This window comes from Pteronotus mesoamericanus, unplaced genomic scaffold (assembly GCF_021234165.1).
Source record: "Pteronotus mesoamericanus isolate MK-2021 breed Mesoamerican mustached bat unplaced genomic scaffold, CSHL_Meso_final contig_78, whole genome shotgun sequence".
NCBI lineage: Eukaryota > Metazoa > Chordata > Mammalia > Chiroptera > Mormoopidae > Pteronotus > Pteronotus mesoamericanus.
Genome location: NW_026555258.1, coordinates 22,986,264 through 23,008,223, shown reverse-complemented (window position 1 = coordinate 23,008,223; position 21,960 = coordinate 22,986,264). Strand labels below are relative to the sequence as shown.

General features: G+C 45.1%; 1 protein-coding gene across 3 annotated transcripts; it reads left to right on the top strand.

The window, feature by feature from the left end:
• Positions 1 to 4,236: 4,236 nt before the first annotated feature.
• TAL2 (TAL bHLH transcription factor 2) lies at positions 4,237 to 21,588 on the top strand. 3 transcript variants are annotated; one of them, XM_054584575.1, is made up of 4 exons: positions 4,237 to 4,555; positions 5,017 to 5,184; positions 6,584 to 6,699; positions 18,690 to 21,588. In XM_054584575.1, the coding sequence occupies exons 3-4, from the start codon at positions 6,647 to 6,649 to the stop codon at positions 19,015 to 19,017; spliced, it is 381 nt and encodes a 126-aa protein (XP_054440550.1). In that variant the 5' UTR covers positions 4,237 to 4,555; positions 5,017 to 5,184; positions 6,584 to 6,646; the 3' UTR covers positions 19,018 to 21,588. The 3 variants fall into 3 exon arrangements, with proteins under 3 accessions (XP_054440550.1, XP_054440551.1, XP_054440552.1); XM_054584576.1 differs by lacking the exon at positions 5,017 to 5,184; XM_054584577.1 differs by lacking the exons at positions 4,237 to 4,555; positions 5,017 to 5,184; positions 6,584 to 6,699 and adding an exon at positions 12,909 to 12,926.
• Positions 21,589 to 21,960: the final 372 nt, after the last annotated feature.

The window sequence follows — 21,960 nt, the reverse complement described above, 5'->3', positions numbered from 1 at the left end:
ACTTCACTGTGAGATCTTAAAACCATAACACTCCTAGATAAAAACAGAGGCAAAGCCCCTTGACATTGGTCTTATCAAGGATTTTTTTGGATATAACACCAAAAGCACAGACAAGAAAAGCAAAAATAAGTGGGATGACATCAGACTAAAAGGCTTCGGCACAGCAAAGGAAGCAACAAAAATGAGAGGCAGCCTATAGACTGGGAATAAATATTTGCAAACCGTATACCTGAAAAGGAGCTAATATCCAAAAAATATAAGGAACTCATACAACTCAGTAGCAAAAATACATATATTCAATTAAAAGTGAGCAGAGGAACTGAATAGATATTTTTTCAAAGAAGATATCAAATGGCCAAGAGGTACAGGAGGAGGTGGCCAACATTACTAATCATCAGGGAGATGCAAATCAAAACCTCAGTGAGATATCTCACACCTGTTAAAATGTTTGTTATTGAAAAGACAAGAAATAACAATTGCTGGTGAGGATGTGAAGGAAAGGAAACCCTTTTACACTTTCGGTGGGAATGTGAATTGGTATAGCACTATAGAAAACAGAATGGAGATTTCTCAAAAAATTAAAAACAGAGCTACCATATGATTCAGCAAACCCATTTATGGTTATATGGCTGAAGAAAATGAAATCACTGTCCCAAAGAGATGTATGCACCCTATGTTCACTGCAGCTTTATTTACAATAACTAAGACATAGAAATCACCTAAGTGTCTATTGGCGGATGAACAGATAAAATTGCTATATATATAGAATGGAATATTATCCAGCCATGAAAAAAGAAAATCCTGCCTTTTGCAACAACATGGATGGACCTTGAGGGTATTAGGTTAAGGGAAGCAAGTCAGAGAAAAACCAATACTGTATGACCTCACTTATATGTGGAATAGAGGAGAACCAAACTCAAAAACAGAGAAGAGATTGGTGGTTGCCAGAGGCAGGTGGCAGGGGATGGGGGAATTGAGTGAAGGTTGAAAGGTGCAAATTTCCAGTTACAAGTGAGTTGTGGGGGCATAATTTATAGTGTGACGACTATAGTTAATAAATACTTCATTGTATATTTGAAAGTTGCTAAGAGAGTAGATCTTGAAAGTCCTCATCGCAAGAAAAAATGAACTACAGACATTAACTTACAGTACTGATCATTTCATTATATATACAGGTATCAAATTATATATTGTATACCTTAAACTCATACAAGTTATATATCAATCAATCTAAATAAAACTGGAGGAAAGAAGTTACCATTTTCTGTGTTGTCACTGGCATAAGGAGTGACCCCAGTCAGAGCTTCCCAGTCGTTGCGCCTGGGCCTCCGCTTCGCCGTGTCCCAGCGGCGGTTTTTGGCCACAGTGAGATATCTCACGACCACAGTGAGGTAACGCTGCACGCTACCTGAATGGCTAACGTTTTAAATAATGATCACACTGAACATTGTAGTTGTTCCTTTTATGGTTTTCTTTTTTAATGTGTACTGCGCACCATCGCTTGTTCTATATGATTTTACTAGAGGGTGTCCTTCAACAGTTTCCACATTTATAATATATAACACTCTTCATCATAAAAATCAAAAGGAATAATCTTGTCTCAATTTTTGAAAGAGATTTTTAAGCTTTTTTTGGTGTGTCTTTCCTTCAATTCTTCATTGACTTGTTCTATAAATTTAATAACCTTCTTTAAGCTTTATTTACTCACTTAATACTCTTTTCTTTTCTTTGTAGATGACTCTTCCCCAATTAGATTTATCAGCAAAAGCCCTTCAGCTGCTGGTGTCATTGTTCTTAGGTCTCTGTAACTTTTAATTTCATACTTATCACAGTATTTTTTCATCTAAAACTTTAAAATTCAAACTATTTTTCTCTAGTCTCAATAATGTGGAGAATATCTTCTAGTGAATGTTGCAGGAAAGGTCGTTGGGTGACTAATTTTCTGAAAATGTATTACCACCGAATGTCTTTCCAGTGTCTTAGAAGAATGATAGTATTCTTCTAAGGTGGAGTATATGTGAGCTCGTTTTGGAGACTAAACGGTATAACCCTCTAATCTGGCCTGATCCTGCTGAGCAGAAAAACCAAAGGGCAACTCAAAGGAAAAGGCTTTGCTTTTAGGGCACTGTCCCCTCCTCATATCAAGCCAGTCATAATTTTCTAGGAGCTATTTTCCTCCCCATATCTTAGTGGGAGAAGAGAATATCTATAGAGATGCCGTACGAAGAGAGGATTCTGTGATGCTGGAAGTGGCCGGTGTAACTGAGGTACTGAATGTTTACTGTAATTTTAATTAATTTAAATTAAGTGGCACCACGCAGTAGTAGTATGTGAGTGCAGAGCGTTTAATGGGACCCGCAAGGGCGTGGGATTTTTAGAAATGTGCACTCAAACCCAGGCACTGCCACTTCCCAGTTTTGTGATCTTGAGCTAGTTATTTAACTTCTGAGTTCCAACTTTTTTCAACTAATGGGGTTTAAATTAATACCTACCTTTAAGGGTTATTATAGGAATTGTAGAAAATCTACAGTATCGGGTACACGGCTTGGTATATAGTAGATGCTCAATACATGACAGCTACTGTTAATAGTATCTTGTTTGTGTTTCTGCCTCTGGTATAAATCCTATGAATTTGTATTTTCTTGATAGTCCCAAGTAGTAATTTTTCTGTAAGATTAGGTATTTCAAAGGCCTCCAGCTGAGGGCGCTGTCTTGAGGACTGGCGATAAGACGGGGCCCTGCCCTCAAGGGCACCGATGCAAGGACTGTCTTTTAGGGAGCTAGACATGGGATTAAACCATAACACTTAACAGAACCGAGCCTCAAAGACCAGCTTAGGTAAGTGGACCAAAGGTGCCAGACTTCGTAGAGGGCAGCCTGAGCACCCGAGGCTAAAAACACTCCAGGAAGCAGGGTGGGGAGAGGGACAGCTGGGTCTTAAGACTCAATGAACAGAAAATTTGAATAAATGAGGAAAAGAAAGAAAATATTTCTGAATAAAAAGAGTCCATAAAGTCACAGAATGGACTTTATGGGACAATGAATAAGACCATCTGGCTGTATACGGATAAATAGTATTTTTAAAAAGAAATTAGAAAGGTGGGCAAGGACCAGATTGTGGAGGCTGTGAATATCCTGCTCTGGGGTTTGGATAAGAGAAAAATGGAGAAGGGTCATCTGAATAAGAGCACAGTACATTCAGATTGCCCTTCTGGCTCGATGCCTACTCACGGGCAGTGTGCTAAGGGCCAAGGTTCAGTCGATGATTCCACAAACATTCATGAAGTCCCTCTAAGGCCAGAGTAAGAATTAGGGAGAATTTAGATTCACGAACATTGATTCTGGATCCCTAAATTTGCAGAGCACGGAGGCTTAGCCAGGTGGGCATTAGACCCCAGGAGGCTCAGGTAAGGTCACTCCCAGGAATTGCCAGTCAGCACCAGGCACAGACACAGGGGGTCCAGGGACAAGAAGTATTTGAGGCTGAGGGGCACTGGGCGTTGGTGTGAAGTGGAGTTCAAGAGCAATGCTGACGGCCACAGAGAGGATGTAAGCTGGACCGAGGTAGGCTCTTAGCCAGAGGGTTCCAGGGAATTAGGGCTAAGACAAAAATTTGGTTGGGTGAACTGGGGCGGGAGAGTTGGTAGTGAGATCCCAGGCTCTGGGAAAGGCATGAAGGCAATTTCTGGAAAGGGGTGCGGAGCGGGGACACAGTGGTCAATGTTAGGTGCGGGCACCCCAGTGGAGGCCGCGTGAGCGATGTGGGGGCGAGGCTGGAGCCACTCTCCGCCTGCTGCTTCAGTTAGAAACCAGGACAGGACAGACTCTCCATGAGCAGACCTAGCTGTAGGAGCTGGGGAAAGCAGAAGCCAGGAAAGGAGATGGGCTCCGGAGGGATGTCAAATTCTGGGTCTCAGTTGGTCCTCATTCCCCCGTTGACTGACTGTTCACCTCTTCCAACTCTGGTCTCCCTGTTCTAGTTGTTCTAGGGCAACTCACGCCGACAACTGCCTCACCGCCCCCAGCCTACTTCCTGCGCTGGGAAGGCGTGGCACTCCACTGGCTTTCTGGGTTATTCTGGGCTACTAATGAGGCCAAGGGCTAAGTCCATCTTGTTTCCACTCTTCCCCATTGCCACCCAATCAGCTTCTGCTCCCGAGGTCAGAGAGCTCAAACAGGGGCCATGGCTGACGGGACCTGGGCCCGTCTGCCCTGCCTGCCGGGGTCAGAGGGGCAGTAGGCGGGAGGCTGCATCCTGTTGATGCGGTCTGCCTCAGCTGCAGCGTGCGGCTCAGACTCAGGTCTGAAACCCCGGCTGGCAGCCTGCTGATTTCAGACAATTTTCAAAGAAACCGGGTCCGCACCCGCGAGGAAACATGGATGTGCTTTTAAGTAGTGCAGAAGTGTGTGTGTTATGAAGAGCAAGATGAGAACCGTGGTGGGAAATCAAAGTTTCCTCTGGAGGTTTTTTATTGGGGAGATTTGAGGTAACATCCTCTAATTTTTGTAAGAAGCCCCAGTGAAACTTCCTGAAAACATCTGCTGGTTTTGAGGGGTAAGGAAGACCCTCCCTCATCCGCTGGGCTGTGGGGAGGCGGGCAATGTGTGTTTGGTTTGGGATTTGTCAGTCTAGAAAGCTGAGGGCTCTGGGCAGCTTAGGCCAGGCGGATTTCCCCCACCTGCCAGAAATTCAGCCGGGAGCGGGTCGGCCGCAGAGCACCCCACAGCCCCGTCCTGCACCTCCGCTCCCCAGACCCTGGAGCTGCGGCCTTTATTCCACGTCTGGTCTCAGGGGGCTGAGTGGGGAATGAGGGCAGCTGATAAGCCTGACAGTATTGACTTTATGGGGAGTATTCAATGAATTTACTTTCTGCAAGAAGGCTGCGCTCTTATCTGCTGCCCACAGAGCATCTAAATCCTCATCTAGGGGACCCATTGATGAGTTATGTCCTTAAACAAAGACCAGAGAATAAAGATGAAAAGGGGAGTTGCTCCCCGCCCCTTTCTTTCCTCTAGTACCTGGTCCTGAGTCTGCCCCGCGCCTCCCTTTCCAACTGCCCTTGGGTTTATTGCCTGGAAATAGAAGCACCCGAAGCTCCAGGCCTACAGAGTCAAGACCAAGCCAGCGTGGTGTTGAGAGCGTCAGCAGCTGGGCACGCCCCAGGCTGCACATCCCTCTAATGGGTAACTATGGGAAGGAAAGCCCACTCACGTGCAGCCGTCATGTGCTCTGCTTTCTGCTGCAATAGTCAACATTTGCTCTGGACAGAAATACTGGCCCAGCCTCAGCCCCAGGTGTCTTGGTGGGGAGATGTGTGTGCAGGTGGGGGTGCAGGTGTTACCAAGGGGCCCGCGTCTGGAGGGCTGGAGAGGAGACATTAACTGTGAGAGCGAGGCTTACAAGATGCTCAAAAGAAGCTTTTATTTCCCCGCTTTGTTATCTCCCTCATCCAGCCCTGGCTCCGTTTGCTTCAAATTGGGGGAGGACGTAGATGCCTCTTAGCAGTACAGGGCCCAAAGCAACTGGGAGGAGCCAGGTGGGAGCCCGGATGCTGCGTCCTGCAAATGCAAGGACCATTTGGAGCTAATTAAAGGCACGTGTTCAGATTCCCTTTCTAGCTTTTGGGTAGGGTTTTTCTGGAACTAAAAGCAAAACAATATTTATTCAGCAACTATGATTTTGTTAGATGCCTGTTAGCACCATTTTTAAGCATTTCCTCCAAATCACTAACTTTCCATGCATTATTAACTCACTGAATTTTCACGTTAACCCGTAAAGTTGATATTATTTCCAATTTACAGCTGAGAAAACTGAGACTGGGAGAAGCAACTCAGTTGCCCAGGAAGACAGCTGGTGTGAGAGCAGAGATTCCAACACTAGTCCTTCTGCCTCCATAGCCAAGTCAAGGGTCTTCTCTTAGCTACTCCACTCAACCCCCCACTTGGTATTGCTCAGTACCTTATTCCCCTTAATGTGCAGCAAATCAGTGAGTTTTTAACTATTCCCATTTTATAAGAAACCGGCTCAGTAGGGTACATTTTAATACAGTCTGGCAGCTTATTAAATAAGTGGCCAATTTTTTTAATCCTCACCCAGGATATGTTTATTGATTTTAGGGAGGAAGAGAAAGGAAGGGAGGGAGAAAGAGAAAGAGAGAGTGAGAAACATTGATATGAGAAAGAAAATGGATCTGTTCCTTCTTGTACACATTCCAACTGGGGACCAAACCCACAACCTAAGTGTCTGTCCTGACCAGGAATCGAACCCATAATCTTTGGGTGTACAGGACAACACTCCAATCAACTGAGCCACCCGGCCAGGGCCAAAGGGACCTATTTGATTGAGAAAGTGATCGAGCAGCAGTGAACCTCAACCATTCATATATCCCTCTACTTACAATCCCATGTCCTCATCACTGTACTTATCCCAAGCAAGGGACAGGGTTAGACAGCAGAGAAAACAGGGGAAATGGAAGAGCATCCACAGACCAGTGTTAAACAACAGCGCAAGGAACCTTTGCAATTCTGATTTCAGACTGTGGACAGATGACTCTCCCTCACTCCCCCTTCTTTACTCCAACAGGGCTCCTTACTTTTGCATCCAGCTGAGCACCACGCCTGAGATGCCATACTCACTGCTTCCTAAATGGAGGATGTCTCGCCAACTCAACTAAGCAACAAGCTGTGGCAATCTCCCAAGTAAGGATAACTTACTTACAGAGTAACATTATTTCTCCCCCTTTGTCAGCTGTAGCGGTTCTATGCAGCTGAGGTGGGGGGTGTGGAGAGGGGAACACAGCGGAAAGCAGGTCTCTTTCCTCTTAAATCAATATTATTTTTTTTCTTTATCGTTCCTTATTTATATGTGAGTGTGTCTAGGGCCACAAAACCAGTGTACATCAATCAGACTGTGATCTACGGACTGTAGCGTCTTTTCTTTTTTGTCATGACTAGGGAATGGGCTCAGAGAAGTACAAAAACGGTGAGGAAACAGCCGAATCTCTGCTTCCTTCTGAGAGGACAAAGCCAGCACTGCTGTCAGTGCTCAGGCAGAGATGGAGCCCCTGCCTTCCGGACACCCTGGACGCCCTGGTTTCCCCCACCAGTGGCTTTCACCTGCAGCTGCTTGCTTTAGTGTTTGTTTATTTTGGGGAAGCGAGAGCAGAGGGAGGCAGGAAGAGTATCAAATAGGTAAACTAATCAGGAAGTTGCTCTTTGGGTCCCGTGAATGGAGTGATATTAACATCCACGAAAATTTACAGCCTCTGCCTGCCGCTGCTGCTGCCCAAAGATCTTTGTCTAAGAATCGCTCCAGTGTCAGCTGCCTGTGAAGGTTCACACCTTTGAGCATATATTTTAGTATTTAACCTGTTTGGGAGTGATATTTTGTTTTGTCAAGGATGATAACTTGTTCTATAACTTTTTATCAAGATATATGATTTCTCATATTAATTGAGAAAACTGGGTGAAGTGCTGAGTGAGCGGGGGTCGCGTGTTGGGTGCCTGCCCCGGAGTTGGTGCCCGATGCTACCCTCCCAGGTCATGCCATCTCCCCGCACCCCTCCTTGGTCTGCTCCATACAGCAGCCAGAAAGTTCTCTTGTCCTTAAAAAACCATCTCCAAAACCCCCTCTCATGGCCGTGGAAGCATTCGCTTCACTGACAGAAAGCAGGGCAAGCTGGAGGTAGCTGTTTGGAGACCTGAGGCAGCCCTGTCTTGCGTTCATTCAACAAGTGTCTTATGAAGCAACTTTTTCGTGCAGTGAGCTCAATTTGTGGGATCTAGTGAACAGTGTAATAGGCAAGCCAAGCAAGTAAACAAAAACTATTTGTTTTGAGGAATTCAACATGAAGATGGGGCTCCTTTAAAAAAAACAAAGTCAAAGAAATTTAAATTTACCAAATAAGTTTTCCAGAAAGGTAAAATCTATGACCAAGAGTTGCGCTCACAGGCCTTCAAATTAGCTGTAAGAGAATGGACACACTCTGGCTGGGAAGAGCACCGTCCCGCTGCTCCAAGGTTACAGTTCTCTCCCTGGTCAGGGCACAGACAAAAAAAACCAAGGAATGCATAAGTAAGTGGGGCAACAAATTGTTCTCTCTCTCTTTCTCTCTCTTTCTGTCTCTCTCTCTCAAATCAATTTTTTAAAAAAATGGGCACAGTTTCATTTGGAAAATGCAAATTTGAAATAATTTAACACAAAATGGAATTCATGACAAAAAGCAAGGCAAAGAGTGGTCATTTTATATTGATATGAGGTACAATTCTCTAAATTAGCAAAACTTCCATGAGTATTTGTGTCAAAGGCAGTGCATCAAAAAGTATAGAGATCTAAAACAAGCACTTCTGGAAAAACCAAAAGGAAGCAACAGGCATGAAATAGTATAGAGCTATATTCCACAATGCTAAAAGACAAAATAGACCAAAACTTCCAAGGGTATTGAGGATTGATTTAGTGGATGTATGTATAAAACACTTTATTTTTGAAACAAAGGAAATACTTCCTTTTCTATTACTTATGGAACACTTATGAAAGTTGATCATATGTTTTACCAAAGAGAGAAAATCTCAGTACGTCGTAAAGCAAAAAAATGTATGGAGCATATCTTTGACTACAGTGCAGTACACTTAAGAGTAAGTGGTTACCAAAAATTACAACAATAAGGAAAATTTTTAAAGACACTTTCTAAAAGAAAACTTTAAATAAAAAACAGATGCTGGATGCTAAGGACAAAGGTACTGCAAATGGAAACACGGAATGACACTAAAGTTATCAGAAGAAAAGCCATCGTCTGAGATACTTTTCTCACTAAAGACAGGATGAAAATTAGTAAAACAAACACTGAATCTAAGAATGGGAGGTGGAGAGACAACAAAATGAACATAAGCAAATGAGAAAGAACAAATAGCATAGAAATTAATTCATTAGAAAAATCATAAAAATGGTGATTCACAGAGGTAGCTCTTTTCAAAAGAACAATAAAGTGCACAAGCTTCTTCAAAGCTAATCAAAAAAGAGAAATGAGAAATCATGAACATAAGACATGAAGAATGATAAAGGCGATAACACAGATAAACAGAGATTTATTTAAATTGAGTAGCTATACATAACAATTTATTAATGATTTCGAAAATGTCAAAGTGTCAAAATTGACTTATGAGATAGAACACTTGAAGGAACAAAACCTACCTAGAAGGATTTACTGGTAAATTCTGTTAATGATCAAGAACCAGCTAATTGGTGTGATGAATAAATTTATGGATGCATACACAATGGGTGGATAGAAGAAGGAACATCCATGGGAGGGTGGATGAATGGAGGGACATACTGGGGCCTGGGTATGCAGAACTAGAGATTGGGAAGGGGCTAAGAACGAGGCAGGAAGGGAGTTTTAAGACTTGATGACCTCCAGCCAAATGACTTTGGCCCACAACCTTCGGGGCTGATAGAAACCTTCTCCGAAAACCTCAGGTTTGGCCTTTCCTACAGCTGACAGTGCCTGCACACAGGACTAGAGGCCAGTGTTTGCGGGCTCATCCAGACAGGTCAATTAAGCCAGTGAAACCAGCTCCTGACAAAGCCCAGGCTCTCCCGGGGACCTGCCCTGCCCTTCCCAACCCGCCCTTCCCTCCCCAGGAGCCCGCAGGTGCAGTCTCTCCAGGGGGCGGTGAGAGCCTTGAATAGTAAGGGTTTTAGCTCAAGCACACAGAGGCATTTAGCTGCCCAAACCTAATCCCCCAATAATCGGATTATGTAAATTCCTACTTCAACCCCTTCCCCTGCCGGACCTAGCCCCTAAGCTCTCCACAACCGCCCTGGGGACAGGGATGGAAGAGGACCCATCACTCTAAACAATCACTGCTAGTGGAATGGTGCCTCAAAATTGTTTCCCCATTTTAAAACTTATAACAGCCACACTCAGATGTAAGAGTTTTGAGAAGAAAACAAATGCCTACTCTGGTTCCAGCGTGCCAACATCATTGTGCTCCTTTCTCTGTCTCACACTGTCTCCCAGTCCTTGTCCAGTTGTACACAGACCCTATTTTATACTTAGTGTTTCACTTAGCATGCGATCTTGCCACCCAGTTGCTGCAATTCTTTTTTTTCTCTTTTTTACAGCTGTAGACTATGCCATTAAGAGAGTAGGTTGCCTCACAGGTTTTTGGCTAAGATGGAAGATAATACAGGTTCTCGGTTTAAATCCTAACTAGCGCTCTGCCAGAATTGTGATGCAGTAGGCACGGTGGACAGGTGCGGGCACCACGAAGCAGCGCTGCCCCTCCACAGCCCGGAGGAGGCAGAAGGGCAAAAGGAGGGCGAAGCGGCCATGTTTACTGTACATACCCGGTTGTAAAGGCCGCTTCTGTGCCTATGTACAAATTGACCAATTAATTCTCTCCAACCCACCCGCCAACCCAGTCTTTGCTCTGCCACCAAAATGAGCTTTGAAGCCCATACATCTAATTACTCCTGTGTTCGAGGCACACACTTGCCTTCCCATGGACGACCCTCCCCGCACTGCGGCGTGCGTGGTTCCCATGGAGCCTTCCCCTCCCAGCCTCTGCTTCTGGGCCTTACGTGGCCCTGCACGGAGCCCCCCTCCAGCCCCTGCCTGCTGCCGTGTCCACATCTAGACCACACTCTGGGTGTCTAGGACTCTGGAATTTAGCCCAAACTCTGGGTACTCAGGGCCTCTGAATTTCTGCTCAAATGGCCCTGATTCCGTGTTCAGAGCCTGCACAGCACTCTTCCTTAGGTCCCTGTGGGTGGGGTGACCGCATCATATGCAGAAAGGGAATGCGGTCTCCCCACCCACTGGGGATGCAGATTGGTAGGGATCCTACCTTTGTGCCCTTGTTCCGCCGAGTTGCGCAAATGTCAGACAGAGGCAACCCTGCCTCAAGGCCTAGTTTAAATGCTGTCCCTCCCACAAGCAATCTCTGGTCCTGCAGCTATTATCTTGTGCCTCCATAACTCCAGTGTCATACTCTCTGGCCCTCAGGACCATCTGTCTAGTATTTGGTCATTTTGTCATGCCCTGTCCTTTTCAAAGGCTGTGAACTCCATGAAAGCAGATAGTTTTCTTCACCTTCCTGCCCCCTGAGAACCTAGCAATTCTTGTAACAGCTTTTGTATTGATCACAAGAACTGTATTCATCATTTTTTTCTTTTTCTTTTTCTTTTTGAGAAGGAGGACAAACAGCCCCAAAGTCTCGGTGGTTTACAACAGCCCATATTTTTCCTCCCTCACATCAGGTGAGGGTTGTGGTTGGCTATGGGTTTGCTCCACGGGTTCCAGGCAGGAGCAACCCCACACATGACGTTCTCATGCCTGAACCCGCACAGCAATCGCTGTTAAATGTGGATCAGGCCCGCTCACATTTCATCATCCCCATTTTAGAGATGAGGAAACTGAGGTAGGGAGAAGTTACATGATTTGCCTGGCATCACACAGTGGGTAGACCAGGGATTTCAATCTGTGTATGCAACTCTGGGGTCCTTTGTGCTTACCTACTAAGCTGTGACGTATTTGTGAATTTATTGTGTCCTGTCCTATGCTGGGTCATTCAGAGAGGGTGATGCCTAGAAATTCATTACTAATTCATTCATTAATCAACCAGCCCTAGTCACTAGGGCTGGGGAGGAGACAGCAAGATAAATAAATATGATAAACTATTACTACGTGAAGATGAGCGATAAGGAGAAGAACAAAGCAGGGCAGGGGATGAAGGGCACTTGCGGGTGTGAAGGTGCAATTTTAGACGTTGCGGTCAGAGAAAGAACCTTCATGGAGAAGGTGACATTGGAGCAAGACCTGAAGTTGGCAGCTCCTTGAGGGCAGGATTTTGTGTCCGTGTTGCTTGAAGTTGTGTTCCCAGTGACTAGGACAGGCAGGGGCCATAGTAGGCACTCAATAATTAATTTGTCGAAGGAGCAAAAGGAAGTGATGGGGGGAGCTATGTAGATGACTTGGGGGAAAAGTGTTGCAGGCAGAGAAAACTGCGCAAAGGCCCTGAAGCAGGAGGGGGTCTGAGGGGTTTCTAAAGCAACAGAGGTCAGAGTGGCTAGAGCTGAGTAAACCCAGGGAGAAAAGGAACAGACAGGCCAGGTAAAGAGCATGTCCAGAGCCCCGTAAAGACTTGAGTTTAACTCTGAATGAACTATAGAGACACCCAAGGATTCTGAGCAGAAAAGTGATGGAATCAGTTCTTCGGTTTTTACAGGAACATTCTGGGTGATGGAGAATAGACTGAAAAAAGCTAGTGCCGAAGCAGAAAGGCCACTGAAATAATCAAGCCCGGTGCTGGGCTACCGACGAATATATCCCGGAATCTGTCCGGTACAGCGATGAAGATCGTTGTGCATCTTAATATCTTTTGGTGCTTAATAAAAATGTGAATTTCAGATCCCACCCCCAGAAACCCTCATCTCGTGGGTCAGGACTGTGGGTGTTGAGACCTGCCTCCCCTCACCCTTGATGCTGAAGCAAGTGGTTCTCCGAGTACAGCTGGAAACTTGCTGGGACTTACATAATTGACATCTGATGAATTAAGGATCAGGCACTTCCAGAGGTTTGTCCACGTTGGGAGAGTTTGTAAGCTGCACGCAGGGCCTCTAGCTGCAGCCCAGGTGGGTGGCAAGACCCCCTCCTGCACCCAAGCCTTACACAAAGCGGGTTCTCCTTCCGCCTCTGTCCCCTTGCTAGGGCACAGAGAGGGCTGGTCCCGGGAAGCCAGAGAAGGGGAGGGGGCCACAGAGAGCAGGGAGGGGCCGGCGGGAGACCCGGGAGGGAAGGGGCCCTGCGGGCCTCGCTAACAAAGAGAGGTGCCCTATAAAGGCAGCGGCGGCTGCGGGCGTCCAGGCGAGGGCGCACACGCAGGCTACAGCGACTACGGCGGCGCGGGCTCCAGGCTTTGGCAAGGAGGTGCGTTGACTCCGGTGTTGGGGGCGCAGGGTTGGGGGAGTGGGCAAAGCTGGGGCCAGGCTCTTGGGTCAGCGGGTTTTCTGCGCAGCCCCGGAGCCCGAGCCGCATTCGCCGCAGAGGGAAGGAGTAGGCAGGCGACCTGGTCGCAGCCACCAAGTCAACTCGGTGAGAAGACCTGGGGGCTTTTGGCAGGACAGGGGCGGTGGCGCAGCTCCTGAGAGCCTGACCGGTTCCCTGGGGCGTGTTGGCGGGCCGCTTTGATTTTGTCTGTGGTTCCAGTGACACCCCTGAGCACTTCTGAGCGCCCTTAGGTAGCTCCTATGTATAGGTGAGCGTCTCCCGGACACCTGGCAGGTGCAAAACTTTAGAACGCGATGCTTTCTCAGACGCCTGAACTGCTTATTCACAAGGCAAGTCACTGCAGGCTGGGGGAAAGAAGTTTGTAAAAAAGAAATAGGGAAAGTCGGGAACTGAAGAGCGCAATGGCGGCAGGGTGGGTGAGGACGGCGGCGAGGGGCACATGCCAAGCGCACCTTGGAACAGGTGGCTCTCCCAGTGCCCACCCAAAGGCGGGTATTCACAGTAAATAAAGTTATTTAGAACATCAACATGCGGGGTTATATAATGAGAATAGTAACCTGCATAATCGTATGTATTCTGATTTTTATATTTTTTATATATATAGTGTATGTGTACACATCAAACTGGCTACTAATGGGAAATACGATAAGGAGCCTTTTATTTTTCACTTTATGAACGTGTGTACTGCTTGATTATTTTTTCGTAAGTGAGCACGCATTACTTCTACAACACTTCCAAACGCCGAGGCTGGGCTTGGGGTTGAAGGTTAGGCACCTTCCACTAATGCAGTGACAGAGACCACCCTTCCTCTCCGGCTTTCTGGAGAGTGTTCTCACTTTTTACTTTCAAGAGAAAGGTGAACAAGAGACAAATATATAGGACCAAATGCCAGCAAGAGAAATATGAAGTCTTATCAAAAAGAGCCACGTGAGTCTGAATGCCCGGACGAGCCACTGTAGGTGTGTTAGTCCTGTGTCCATGCTGCATATTTTCTAGTTGACCTGGGCTGTGAGTCCAGGAACCGCCAGCATGGAAAAGCAGCGGCTCCTACTGGGGACATGAGTCACCTTCTCTGGGGGCATAATTGTCATTCTTTTCTTTGGTGGCCTGTTACTTTCCACGGTGACAATATAAACAGAGGTCTGTTTACTGTGACATTCCTCCTGCCCAGGCATTCCTGTCCGGGTCCATGACACCCACCCACTCAGGGGTACGTAGGTAGAATTCTGGGGTTCTAGATACAGGGTCTGGCACAAATAATGCCCCACTTTTATTACAAAATCTTTTATTACGAAATCATAAGCATGTAATTCTATAATATAGCAATATCACACTCAAGTGAACCAAATGACATTTTAGGTAAAAGGGTTCAATTTAAACTAAAATTATTACAGCTGTATTATTACCTTACCAACCACACTCAAGCAGGCCTTACTTCTACTGGACCCTGTATTTAGTTGGAAAAAGAGTTACATCTTTATTTCCATTAATATTTAATCTAAATTTAGCCTTTCCTTTATTTATGGATGTGGGTAATAAACGACACTGGTGTGAACAGTACTGGTGACTTTGTCACCAATAAAATCATAGATCCTTTTATTTTACAGATGTTGCAAATATTCTGAAAAAATCATTTACATGTCACTAGGTAGAAAGTATAGTAATGAATCTAATGTGTTAAAAAACAAAGCACAGGTATTACTGTATGTAATTTTAAAATTATTTTTAATAACTACGAAATATAATTGGTTATTGTATGTGTCTATGTATTTTAACCGACACACTTAAAATCATATTATGAGAAGAGAACCAGAGGTCTTTTACTCTATGTATTTGAAGTCATTGTCCTGAGATGAGACCCATCCCTAGGTGTCCTCAGACTGCCACAAGGGCCCATGGCACAGAAAAGAGTATGGACGCTGACGCAGCAGGAGTCGGTGGTGGCACAGGTGCCTAAATACCCAGGCTTGGGACACAGGCTCTGCCACTGATCCCTGTGTGACCTGGGACAAAATGTGTCACCCCTGTTTTGACGCTGATTAGATGTTTTCTGGTTCTGTGGCATCTGGTGTATTTTCTTTAAGCTCTTAAATTACTCTGAAGTCAAGATTAGCATCAGTCGGTTCTTACAACTAGAAAAAGACTACATACAATTTTTTAAAATTGTTACTAAATTTATTGGGGTGATGTTGGTTTTTAAAATCACATAGGTTTCAAGTGTACAGTTCTATGATACATCATCTATACCTTGTACTGTGTGTTTACCGCCCGATTAAGTAATTTGCCAGGGACCTCTACTTTGAGTTTTTCCAGCTTGTTAAATCATTGATTTCTCTTTCCCCCTATGGAGAAGGAGACTAACACACTTGAGGATAAATTACCAGTTATAAGCGCCTGCTAGGATAGCAGGCCTCATTTCAGGAGCTTGTCTTCCCGTTTCCTCTCTGCTGCTAGCACAATAGAATCCTGCCCTGTTAGAAGAGAACACCAGTTAGTTTGTCTGCCTAATCTTTTTCTTCCCAGTTTGAAAAGTGCCCCCATGGGCCTAGCATTGACTTAGTGAATGAACTAAACCCTCCTTTGACAAGAAAAGCGTGAAAGTAACTTTGCTCCCAGAGTCCTGGCTGCAAAGCAGCCAGGCTTGCTGGGGGAAAACTTAACAGTTTCCTTTCTGTCTTAAAATCCTCCTGACTTAGGTTCAAACTTTCAATTTTAGGTACAGTTGGACACAGTTCTGACAACATTCGTATTTTCATTGTAGAACCAAAGGCCAGGTTATTCAGAAATGGCTTAGGCTGTGTAATTGGCCGTAGGTGGGTATCATCGCATTTCAGAGCAGAAAGAGGCCTTGGGCATCAGTGGGTCTGCCCTGGTAGTTGAGAGGGATACTCGGTCCCCCTGGAAGGCCCCCGGAATGCCTGAGCTAGGTACTGTTTCTCTACTCCAACGCCCCCGTGCCTCCCTCTCCTGTCAGACAGGCAGCAGGCGGGGCCCTCAGCATCCCACAGCCAGCACAGTGCCTGGCGCGTAGTGTCCGTGAGTGTTGATGCCAGAGCCTGGAGGGAATAAGATGGGTCGCACTGGGAGTGTCTCTGCAGAGAGAGGAAGCGGACCTGCAGGGCTGGTGGAGGGAGGCTGCCAAGGTTCCACTCACCACTGGGTTTCCAGCACAGCACTGGGCTCTCCAACCCAGACAGAGCAGCAAAGGCCATGAGCACCTGGCTCTGGCCGTGTCTCAGGGGCACATGGATGATTGAAAGCTGCCATTCTCTGGAGAAGTAACACCTCTCATCTGCACAGGGAAGAGCACCCTTGTATTTACTGAGCATCTATGCAGGCACATAGTATCTCACTGATATATTTACATACTTTATAGAGTATCTCACTTAATCCTCACAAGAGCCCTGAGGAGGGCTTTGTTTCCATTTTCCAGAAAAGAAAACTGAGGTTTGAAGAAGTTAACAGTCATGTAAGTAGGAAATTAAAGAGCCAAGATTCAAAATTAAATTTTCTCTGTTGTGTAAGTAGGAAATTAAGAGCTGAGATTCAAAGCCAGGTTTTTCTACATAAAGCCCATAAACTGTCCTAATTTTTTCCTATTATGAAGCAAATAATACATGAACACTTTCTAATTATAAAAATGTAAAATAGTACCAAAGGATATAGAATAAAGCACACAAGTCTCCTTTTTCTTTCTTCCCCCAACCCACTGTCCTCCCCTAACAAAGCCCTTTTGAGAATTTGGCCTGAAATCTTTTCAGATATGTTGCTGTGCACCCACACAGGCATATACCTGTGCACGCACATGCACACACATACACATGTACACCTCCGTACACTCCTACAGAGCAAAACAAACAAATACATAAATTACGCTACTGCACTGCAGCTTCTTAATTAGGCAAAAAATAAATTACAATGAACATTTGCTTTCCTCTGTTTTATTTGTAGGGAATAATTGTAATCGCTTCACATTTATTGAATACTTAGTGTGTGCCAGATATTGCCTAAGGTACTTTATGTGTATCGTGTGTGTCCTCACAGGTAGCACCCTGAGTCGCCTTTTGCTCCTGAGGCATTTGAAGCACAGAGAGGTTAAGAGATTGCTGAAGGTCACACAGCCAGGAGGAAGAGAGGTAGAAACCAAACCAGGGGCTGGCTCTGGAGCCTCTGCTTTTAACCATCACTTGGATGCTGCCACTGATGTCTGACTCCTATAGAGTCAGGGCTTGGTGGTAAGAGAGTGGCCTCTTCCAATTAACTGGGATCATCCTCAGTTAGTTCCTGTGGGAGGGTACCATATAGTGAAGTCACTTCTAGAACATCCTCCATCCCTAGGCCGATCCCAGAAATGTCTACAGCATTCTCACCACAACCAACGCTGCGTGCTTGTGAACGTAGCCTGCGTTCAGGCATGGAAACGGTGCCTGGCACAAAGCAGGTGCTCTGCCTGCTCTTATTTTCCTTACTGTGTGGTTCACAGATTGCCTTCCTATGCAGTATGAGCCTTTGTCTACCACCAAGGGCTGTAGGACTTTAGCGAGGAGAGGGCATGGGGGGCTCTGGAATGGCTTGGATGGCTTCACAGAAAGGGAGGACTTGAGCTGCTCTTTAAATAATGTGTAGAATTAGGCAAGGAGAATGAGGATGGAATTCAAGGAACGGAGAATGGCATGTGTAGAGAGGAGTGGAGTTAGGGATATTTGCTATTGCGAACAGGAAGGGGCCTGCTGCGAAGGGAGCTGGGATGGGGGCAGGCGGCCAGCTCATAGCAGTGAGCCCAGAGCACCCAGATGTCAGGCGCTGGGCTTTGGCTTGTGTCTGATGCATCCAGAATGTTCCCACTGACACATATCACTCCAAACCGCGTGAACAAAAGGGAGCCATGATTCTAAGAGTTAAAAATGGCACAGTAACTTCTGGCCGTAGACGAGGATGATCACTCTCCGAGGGTTGGAGGATTCACAGAAATGGAGCCTTGGGGATGACCAGATGCCTTCTACAGCATCCATGCTCGATCATCGCCCCACCTGTCCTGGCCTTTCTTCTTTTGTCACCCTGAATACCCCCACTTCTGTTCTTCATGCAACAGGCTTTCAAGACTCTTCATGCCCCTGTCCCCCCTCCTCTAAGTGTCATCCAATCTGGATATTTTAGCTCTTGCACCGTGGGGTCCTGTCCTCCAGGTGAGGTCTGCCACCTGAGAGGAGACGTATGTTATCATTTTCATCATTCCAAACATTGTCTTATTAATGAAACCCAGGATCACAGCTTTAAAAAAAAAAATCCATATTCAACTCTCTGTTGGCTAAATAAATATTTTGTTACTCAGTCCTATACATGTACTCAGTCCTATGCTGTGCCTGACTCCAAAAAAATTAGGAAGAGTTGATTATAAGAGACGTAATGGGAGTATTGGGATAAAACAGTCTTGTAAATGGAGGCTTTAAAGCAGCCAGAGAGAAAAAGGCCAAAAGGCGTTTCCTTATGCTGCCCTTTCTTCAGACGCGTTTTCTTTCCTTATCCAAAGGAGGATTCAAAAGACCTGGAAATGAGGAAATGAATCTCCTAAACTCTGGGTCAGGAAGATCAAACATCTCAAGTCTTTGTCAGGATGTGTGACACCCATCAGGCCTCTTACCAGATCACGGCCCTCGGGGCCCTTTCTCTCTCCCTTCTCAGGAACTCAGACATGACCAGGAAGATGTTCACCAACTCCAGGGAGCGGTGGAGGCAACACAATGTCAACAGCGCCTTTGCCAAGCTCAGGAAGCTCATCCCCACTCACCCTCCCGACAAGAAGCTGAGCAAAAACGAAACGCTTCGCCTGGCAATGAGGTACATCAACTTCCTGGTCAAGGTCTTAGGGGAGCAAAGCCTGCAGCCGACAGGAGTGGCTGGACCGGCAAACATTCTGGGACTCTTCCCCCAAGGACCCCACCGGCCGGACAGGACTCTACTCAGCGACTACCAGGTTCCTTCACCTGGCCCAAGCCACCACATTCCTTAGTGTGGCTCGGACTCTCATCACCCGGGGAAACTCTTGCTCAGAAGTCACTGGCTGTCAACAGCCCTGTGCGTGTTGCAGAGTCAACTTGATGAATAGTATGTGAGGCATGAATTTAAGCTTCCTAGGAGGCGGCTCAGGGACAGCAGCAAGGAGCTGCAAGGAGGCCATTAGAATGTGGCTTTGGAGTCCATCGCCCCTGGGGCTTTGGGGAAAGCGGCCTGTTTCTGTCTAAGTTAAATATCCAAGATCTACATAAGATGATGTTTGAAGGAAAACCAATCATAAGTTAAAAACGGCTTTGAAAGTCACTGTTTCACTCAATATAATTTCAGTTATAAGGAAGTTTTCTTGCAATGCATTTCAGATGCATTACTGTAAAATGTACTGAAAAGGTAGCATGTTTGATTAAGGGCAAACAAAATAAGTTACTCCAGGCTGGCGAATGTAAAGATCGCTCTGGCAGAAAAATACCCTGGAGGCTTGTGGGAAAATCTGTGGAGAAAAGACCCGCCTGACGGGTGAGGATTACAGGGACACAACAGATACCTGTGGAAGGGCTCTGCATCCTTTATCTCCATAGAAACGTGAGGCGTTACCTGCATTGAGCCATTTCTATATGTGTTATCTCTAAAGCCAAATGGGGGATTATATCTGTGAGAGGCAAGGACTTGATTAATTATGAATTAGAGTTCCTGGTTTTCTCATGAAAAACAGTTAGCTTAACTAGGTTATCTAAGCCCTCAGTTTCACATGTCATGTTTTAATACTTCTAATTCAGCCTGAGTTCCTGCTGATTTAAGACCCATAAAATTCTAATATAATTATGAAAATCCAAACATTACATTTAACGACTCATTTAACAGAGAATTTAGTTTAAACAAAAGATTTACAGTAGACAATAGGACTGTAATACCAAGCCCTAATGAATTAATGAATTTGTAATTTGCCTTCCTGCTATGGAGCATCAGCTCAGTCTTATGAAGGGAGGTGTGGTACCCACAGGTCGATGGAACAGTGTGGATCTGGTGTAACCCACCACCCTGTGCCACCCTGGGAGGGCTTGGATTTGGAAATGAACGCCATAGCTGAGTCCGGAATACAAATAATGTCATTTGATTGTCTCCGGAACATTTTATTTCCCCAAAGTTCTTGATGGCGCATTGGTTTTAAAACTGCCTGAACCATCACATCAGCAGGAAATTGATGGACTTGCCATTGTGGATTTCCAGAGTATACACAACAGAGGAATTTAAATTCCTGCCCCTCTAGAAAGAAGATATTAGATTTATGAAAGGTTGAAATAAGCCTGTTTGGTTTAGTAATCAGAAGAAAGTTGGAGGAGGCCCCCTCAACATCTCACTTCCCCAAAGAGCAAGGCCATTCTTTATGTCATTAAACTCTATACAGCATTCACACTTGTAGCACATTGTGTTTATCAGAAGCGATGCGTTTCCTTCTAGTTCCTTTCTCTAAACTGCATTTAGGAAACTTCTCTATGCGCCCAGAATAGTCCAGGGAAACATATAAGCACAGAGACCACGGGATTTCCCTGTAGGGTGCATTTCTTTCTTACGAGTTTAGGTAGACTTCAAGTTTGTTCCCAGACTACCAAAGCTTTGATGATAGTTGTCAACTGAGCATCATTACTTACTCTCTCATCTGGTATTAAATCAAAAGCACCCTTTGACAGTATTTTTGTCTGAGCTTCATTTTAACATGTTGCTGAGGGCCTTCCCCGTGAAATGTAGCAGACTGCTCCGAAAAAGTTGCAAGAACATTGAGTTATCATTAAAGTATGTGAGGGATAATTGTTTAAAGAAATCCTTTTGAAAAATGAATAAATATTTAAAATATTACTTCATGTAATTGACCTCTTAAATGATTTCCTTTACAAGCTTGGATTTTAGTTTATCAAGTTGTGTGTTAGGTTAAAATGACTGTCAAAAGGAATTTTACATATATGTGGACCAAAAACTTGGCAAGATATTCATAAGATGGGAAGTTACTTCAGAAGTGACTCTCTAGCCCTCCTTGGTGTCTTAAGGCTTGGTGATTGGGAAAGTAAGAATTTATGGTTCAAATGTATTGTAGTTCACCGATGGTACATCTCTTTGTGGATCACTTGAACCCTGTGGAAGACTTTAGACAGATTATATCATCTCTGCTACTCTGTTACTTGAAAACAAGTGTTTGGTTTGCTAAGGTCACCGCTGGAAACTTCTGGAAACCAGGTATAAAAAAGTCTATTTATTTATATAGATCATTTAGATTGGCCAATTCTACTCCTCCTACGACAGAGGAGAAAACAGGTCCAGAGAATTTTGAAGTGGCTTTGCAGTCATCACATGGACAGTGAGTGGAAACCCGGGGCTGGGTCTCCTGACCCAGCAGCAGGCCTTCTACAGCCTTCTTCAGTCACTAGATATGTTAAGATCGAAAATGGACAAGTATCTTATGATTAGACTCATCTCTTTTCAATAGTGCTCGGTAATCTTCTTCTATTGCCTTTTTATTGAAATTGAATTATTGTGCTTTGTAGAATGTGGTTAGAAGTATCAACCAAAGATTTTATTTGTTACTTTGTGATAATTTTACCATTGATTCTAATTTACTATTTAATAATTTATTGAAAATAAAATTAAGAAAAGAAATTGTTCTTTTTTTCTTTTTACAAAGAATTTCATATATCGACTAAGTACACCATGCACCCATTCATTCCACCCTCACAGTCTGCCTTCTGGCTTTGAACCTCCCCCCCCCCCCCCACTGTCTTTAGTCTGCAAAAAAACCGTTGCACCCCAGCCAACCAGGCCCTCTGTAGCCTGACCCCAATGTATCCTTCCCTTGACCTTCCACAGTCCCCTAAATATGTTGTACAGGCTAATGAAACCACTTCACTTGATAGTACTCCAACATGGCCTACTCTTCAGCCCCTCTGACTTC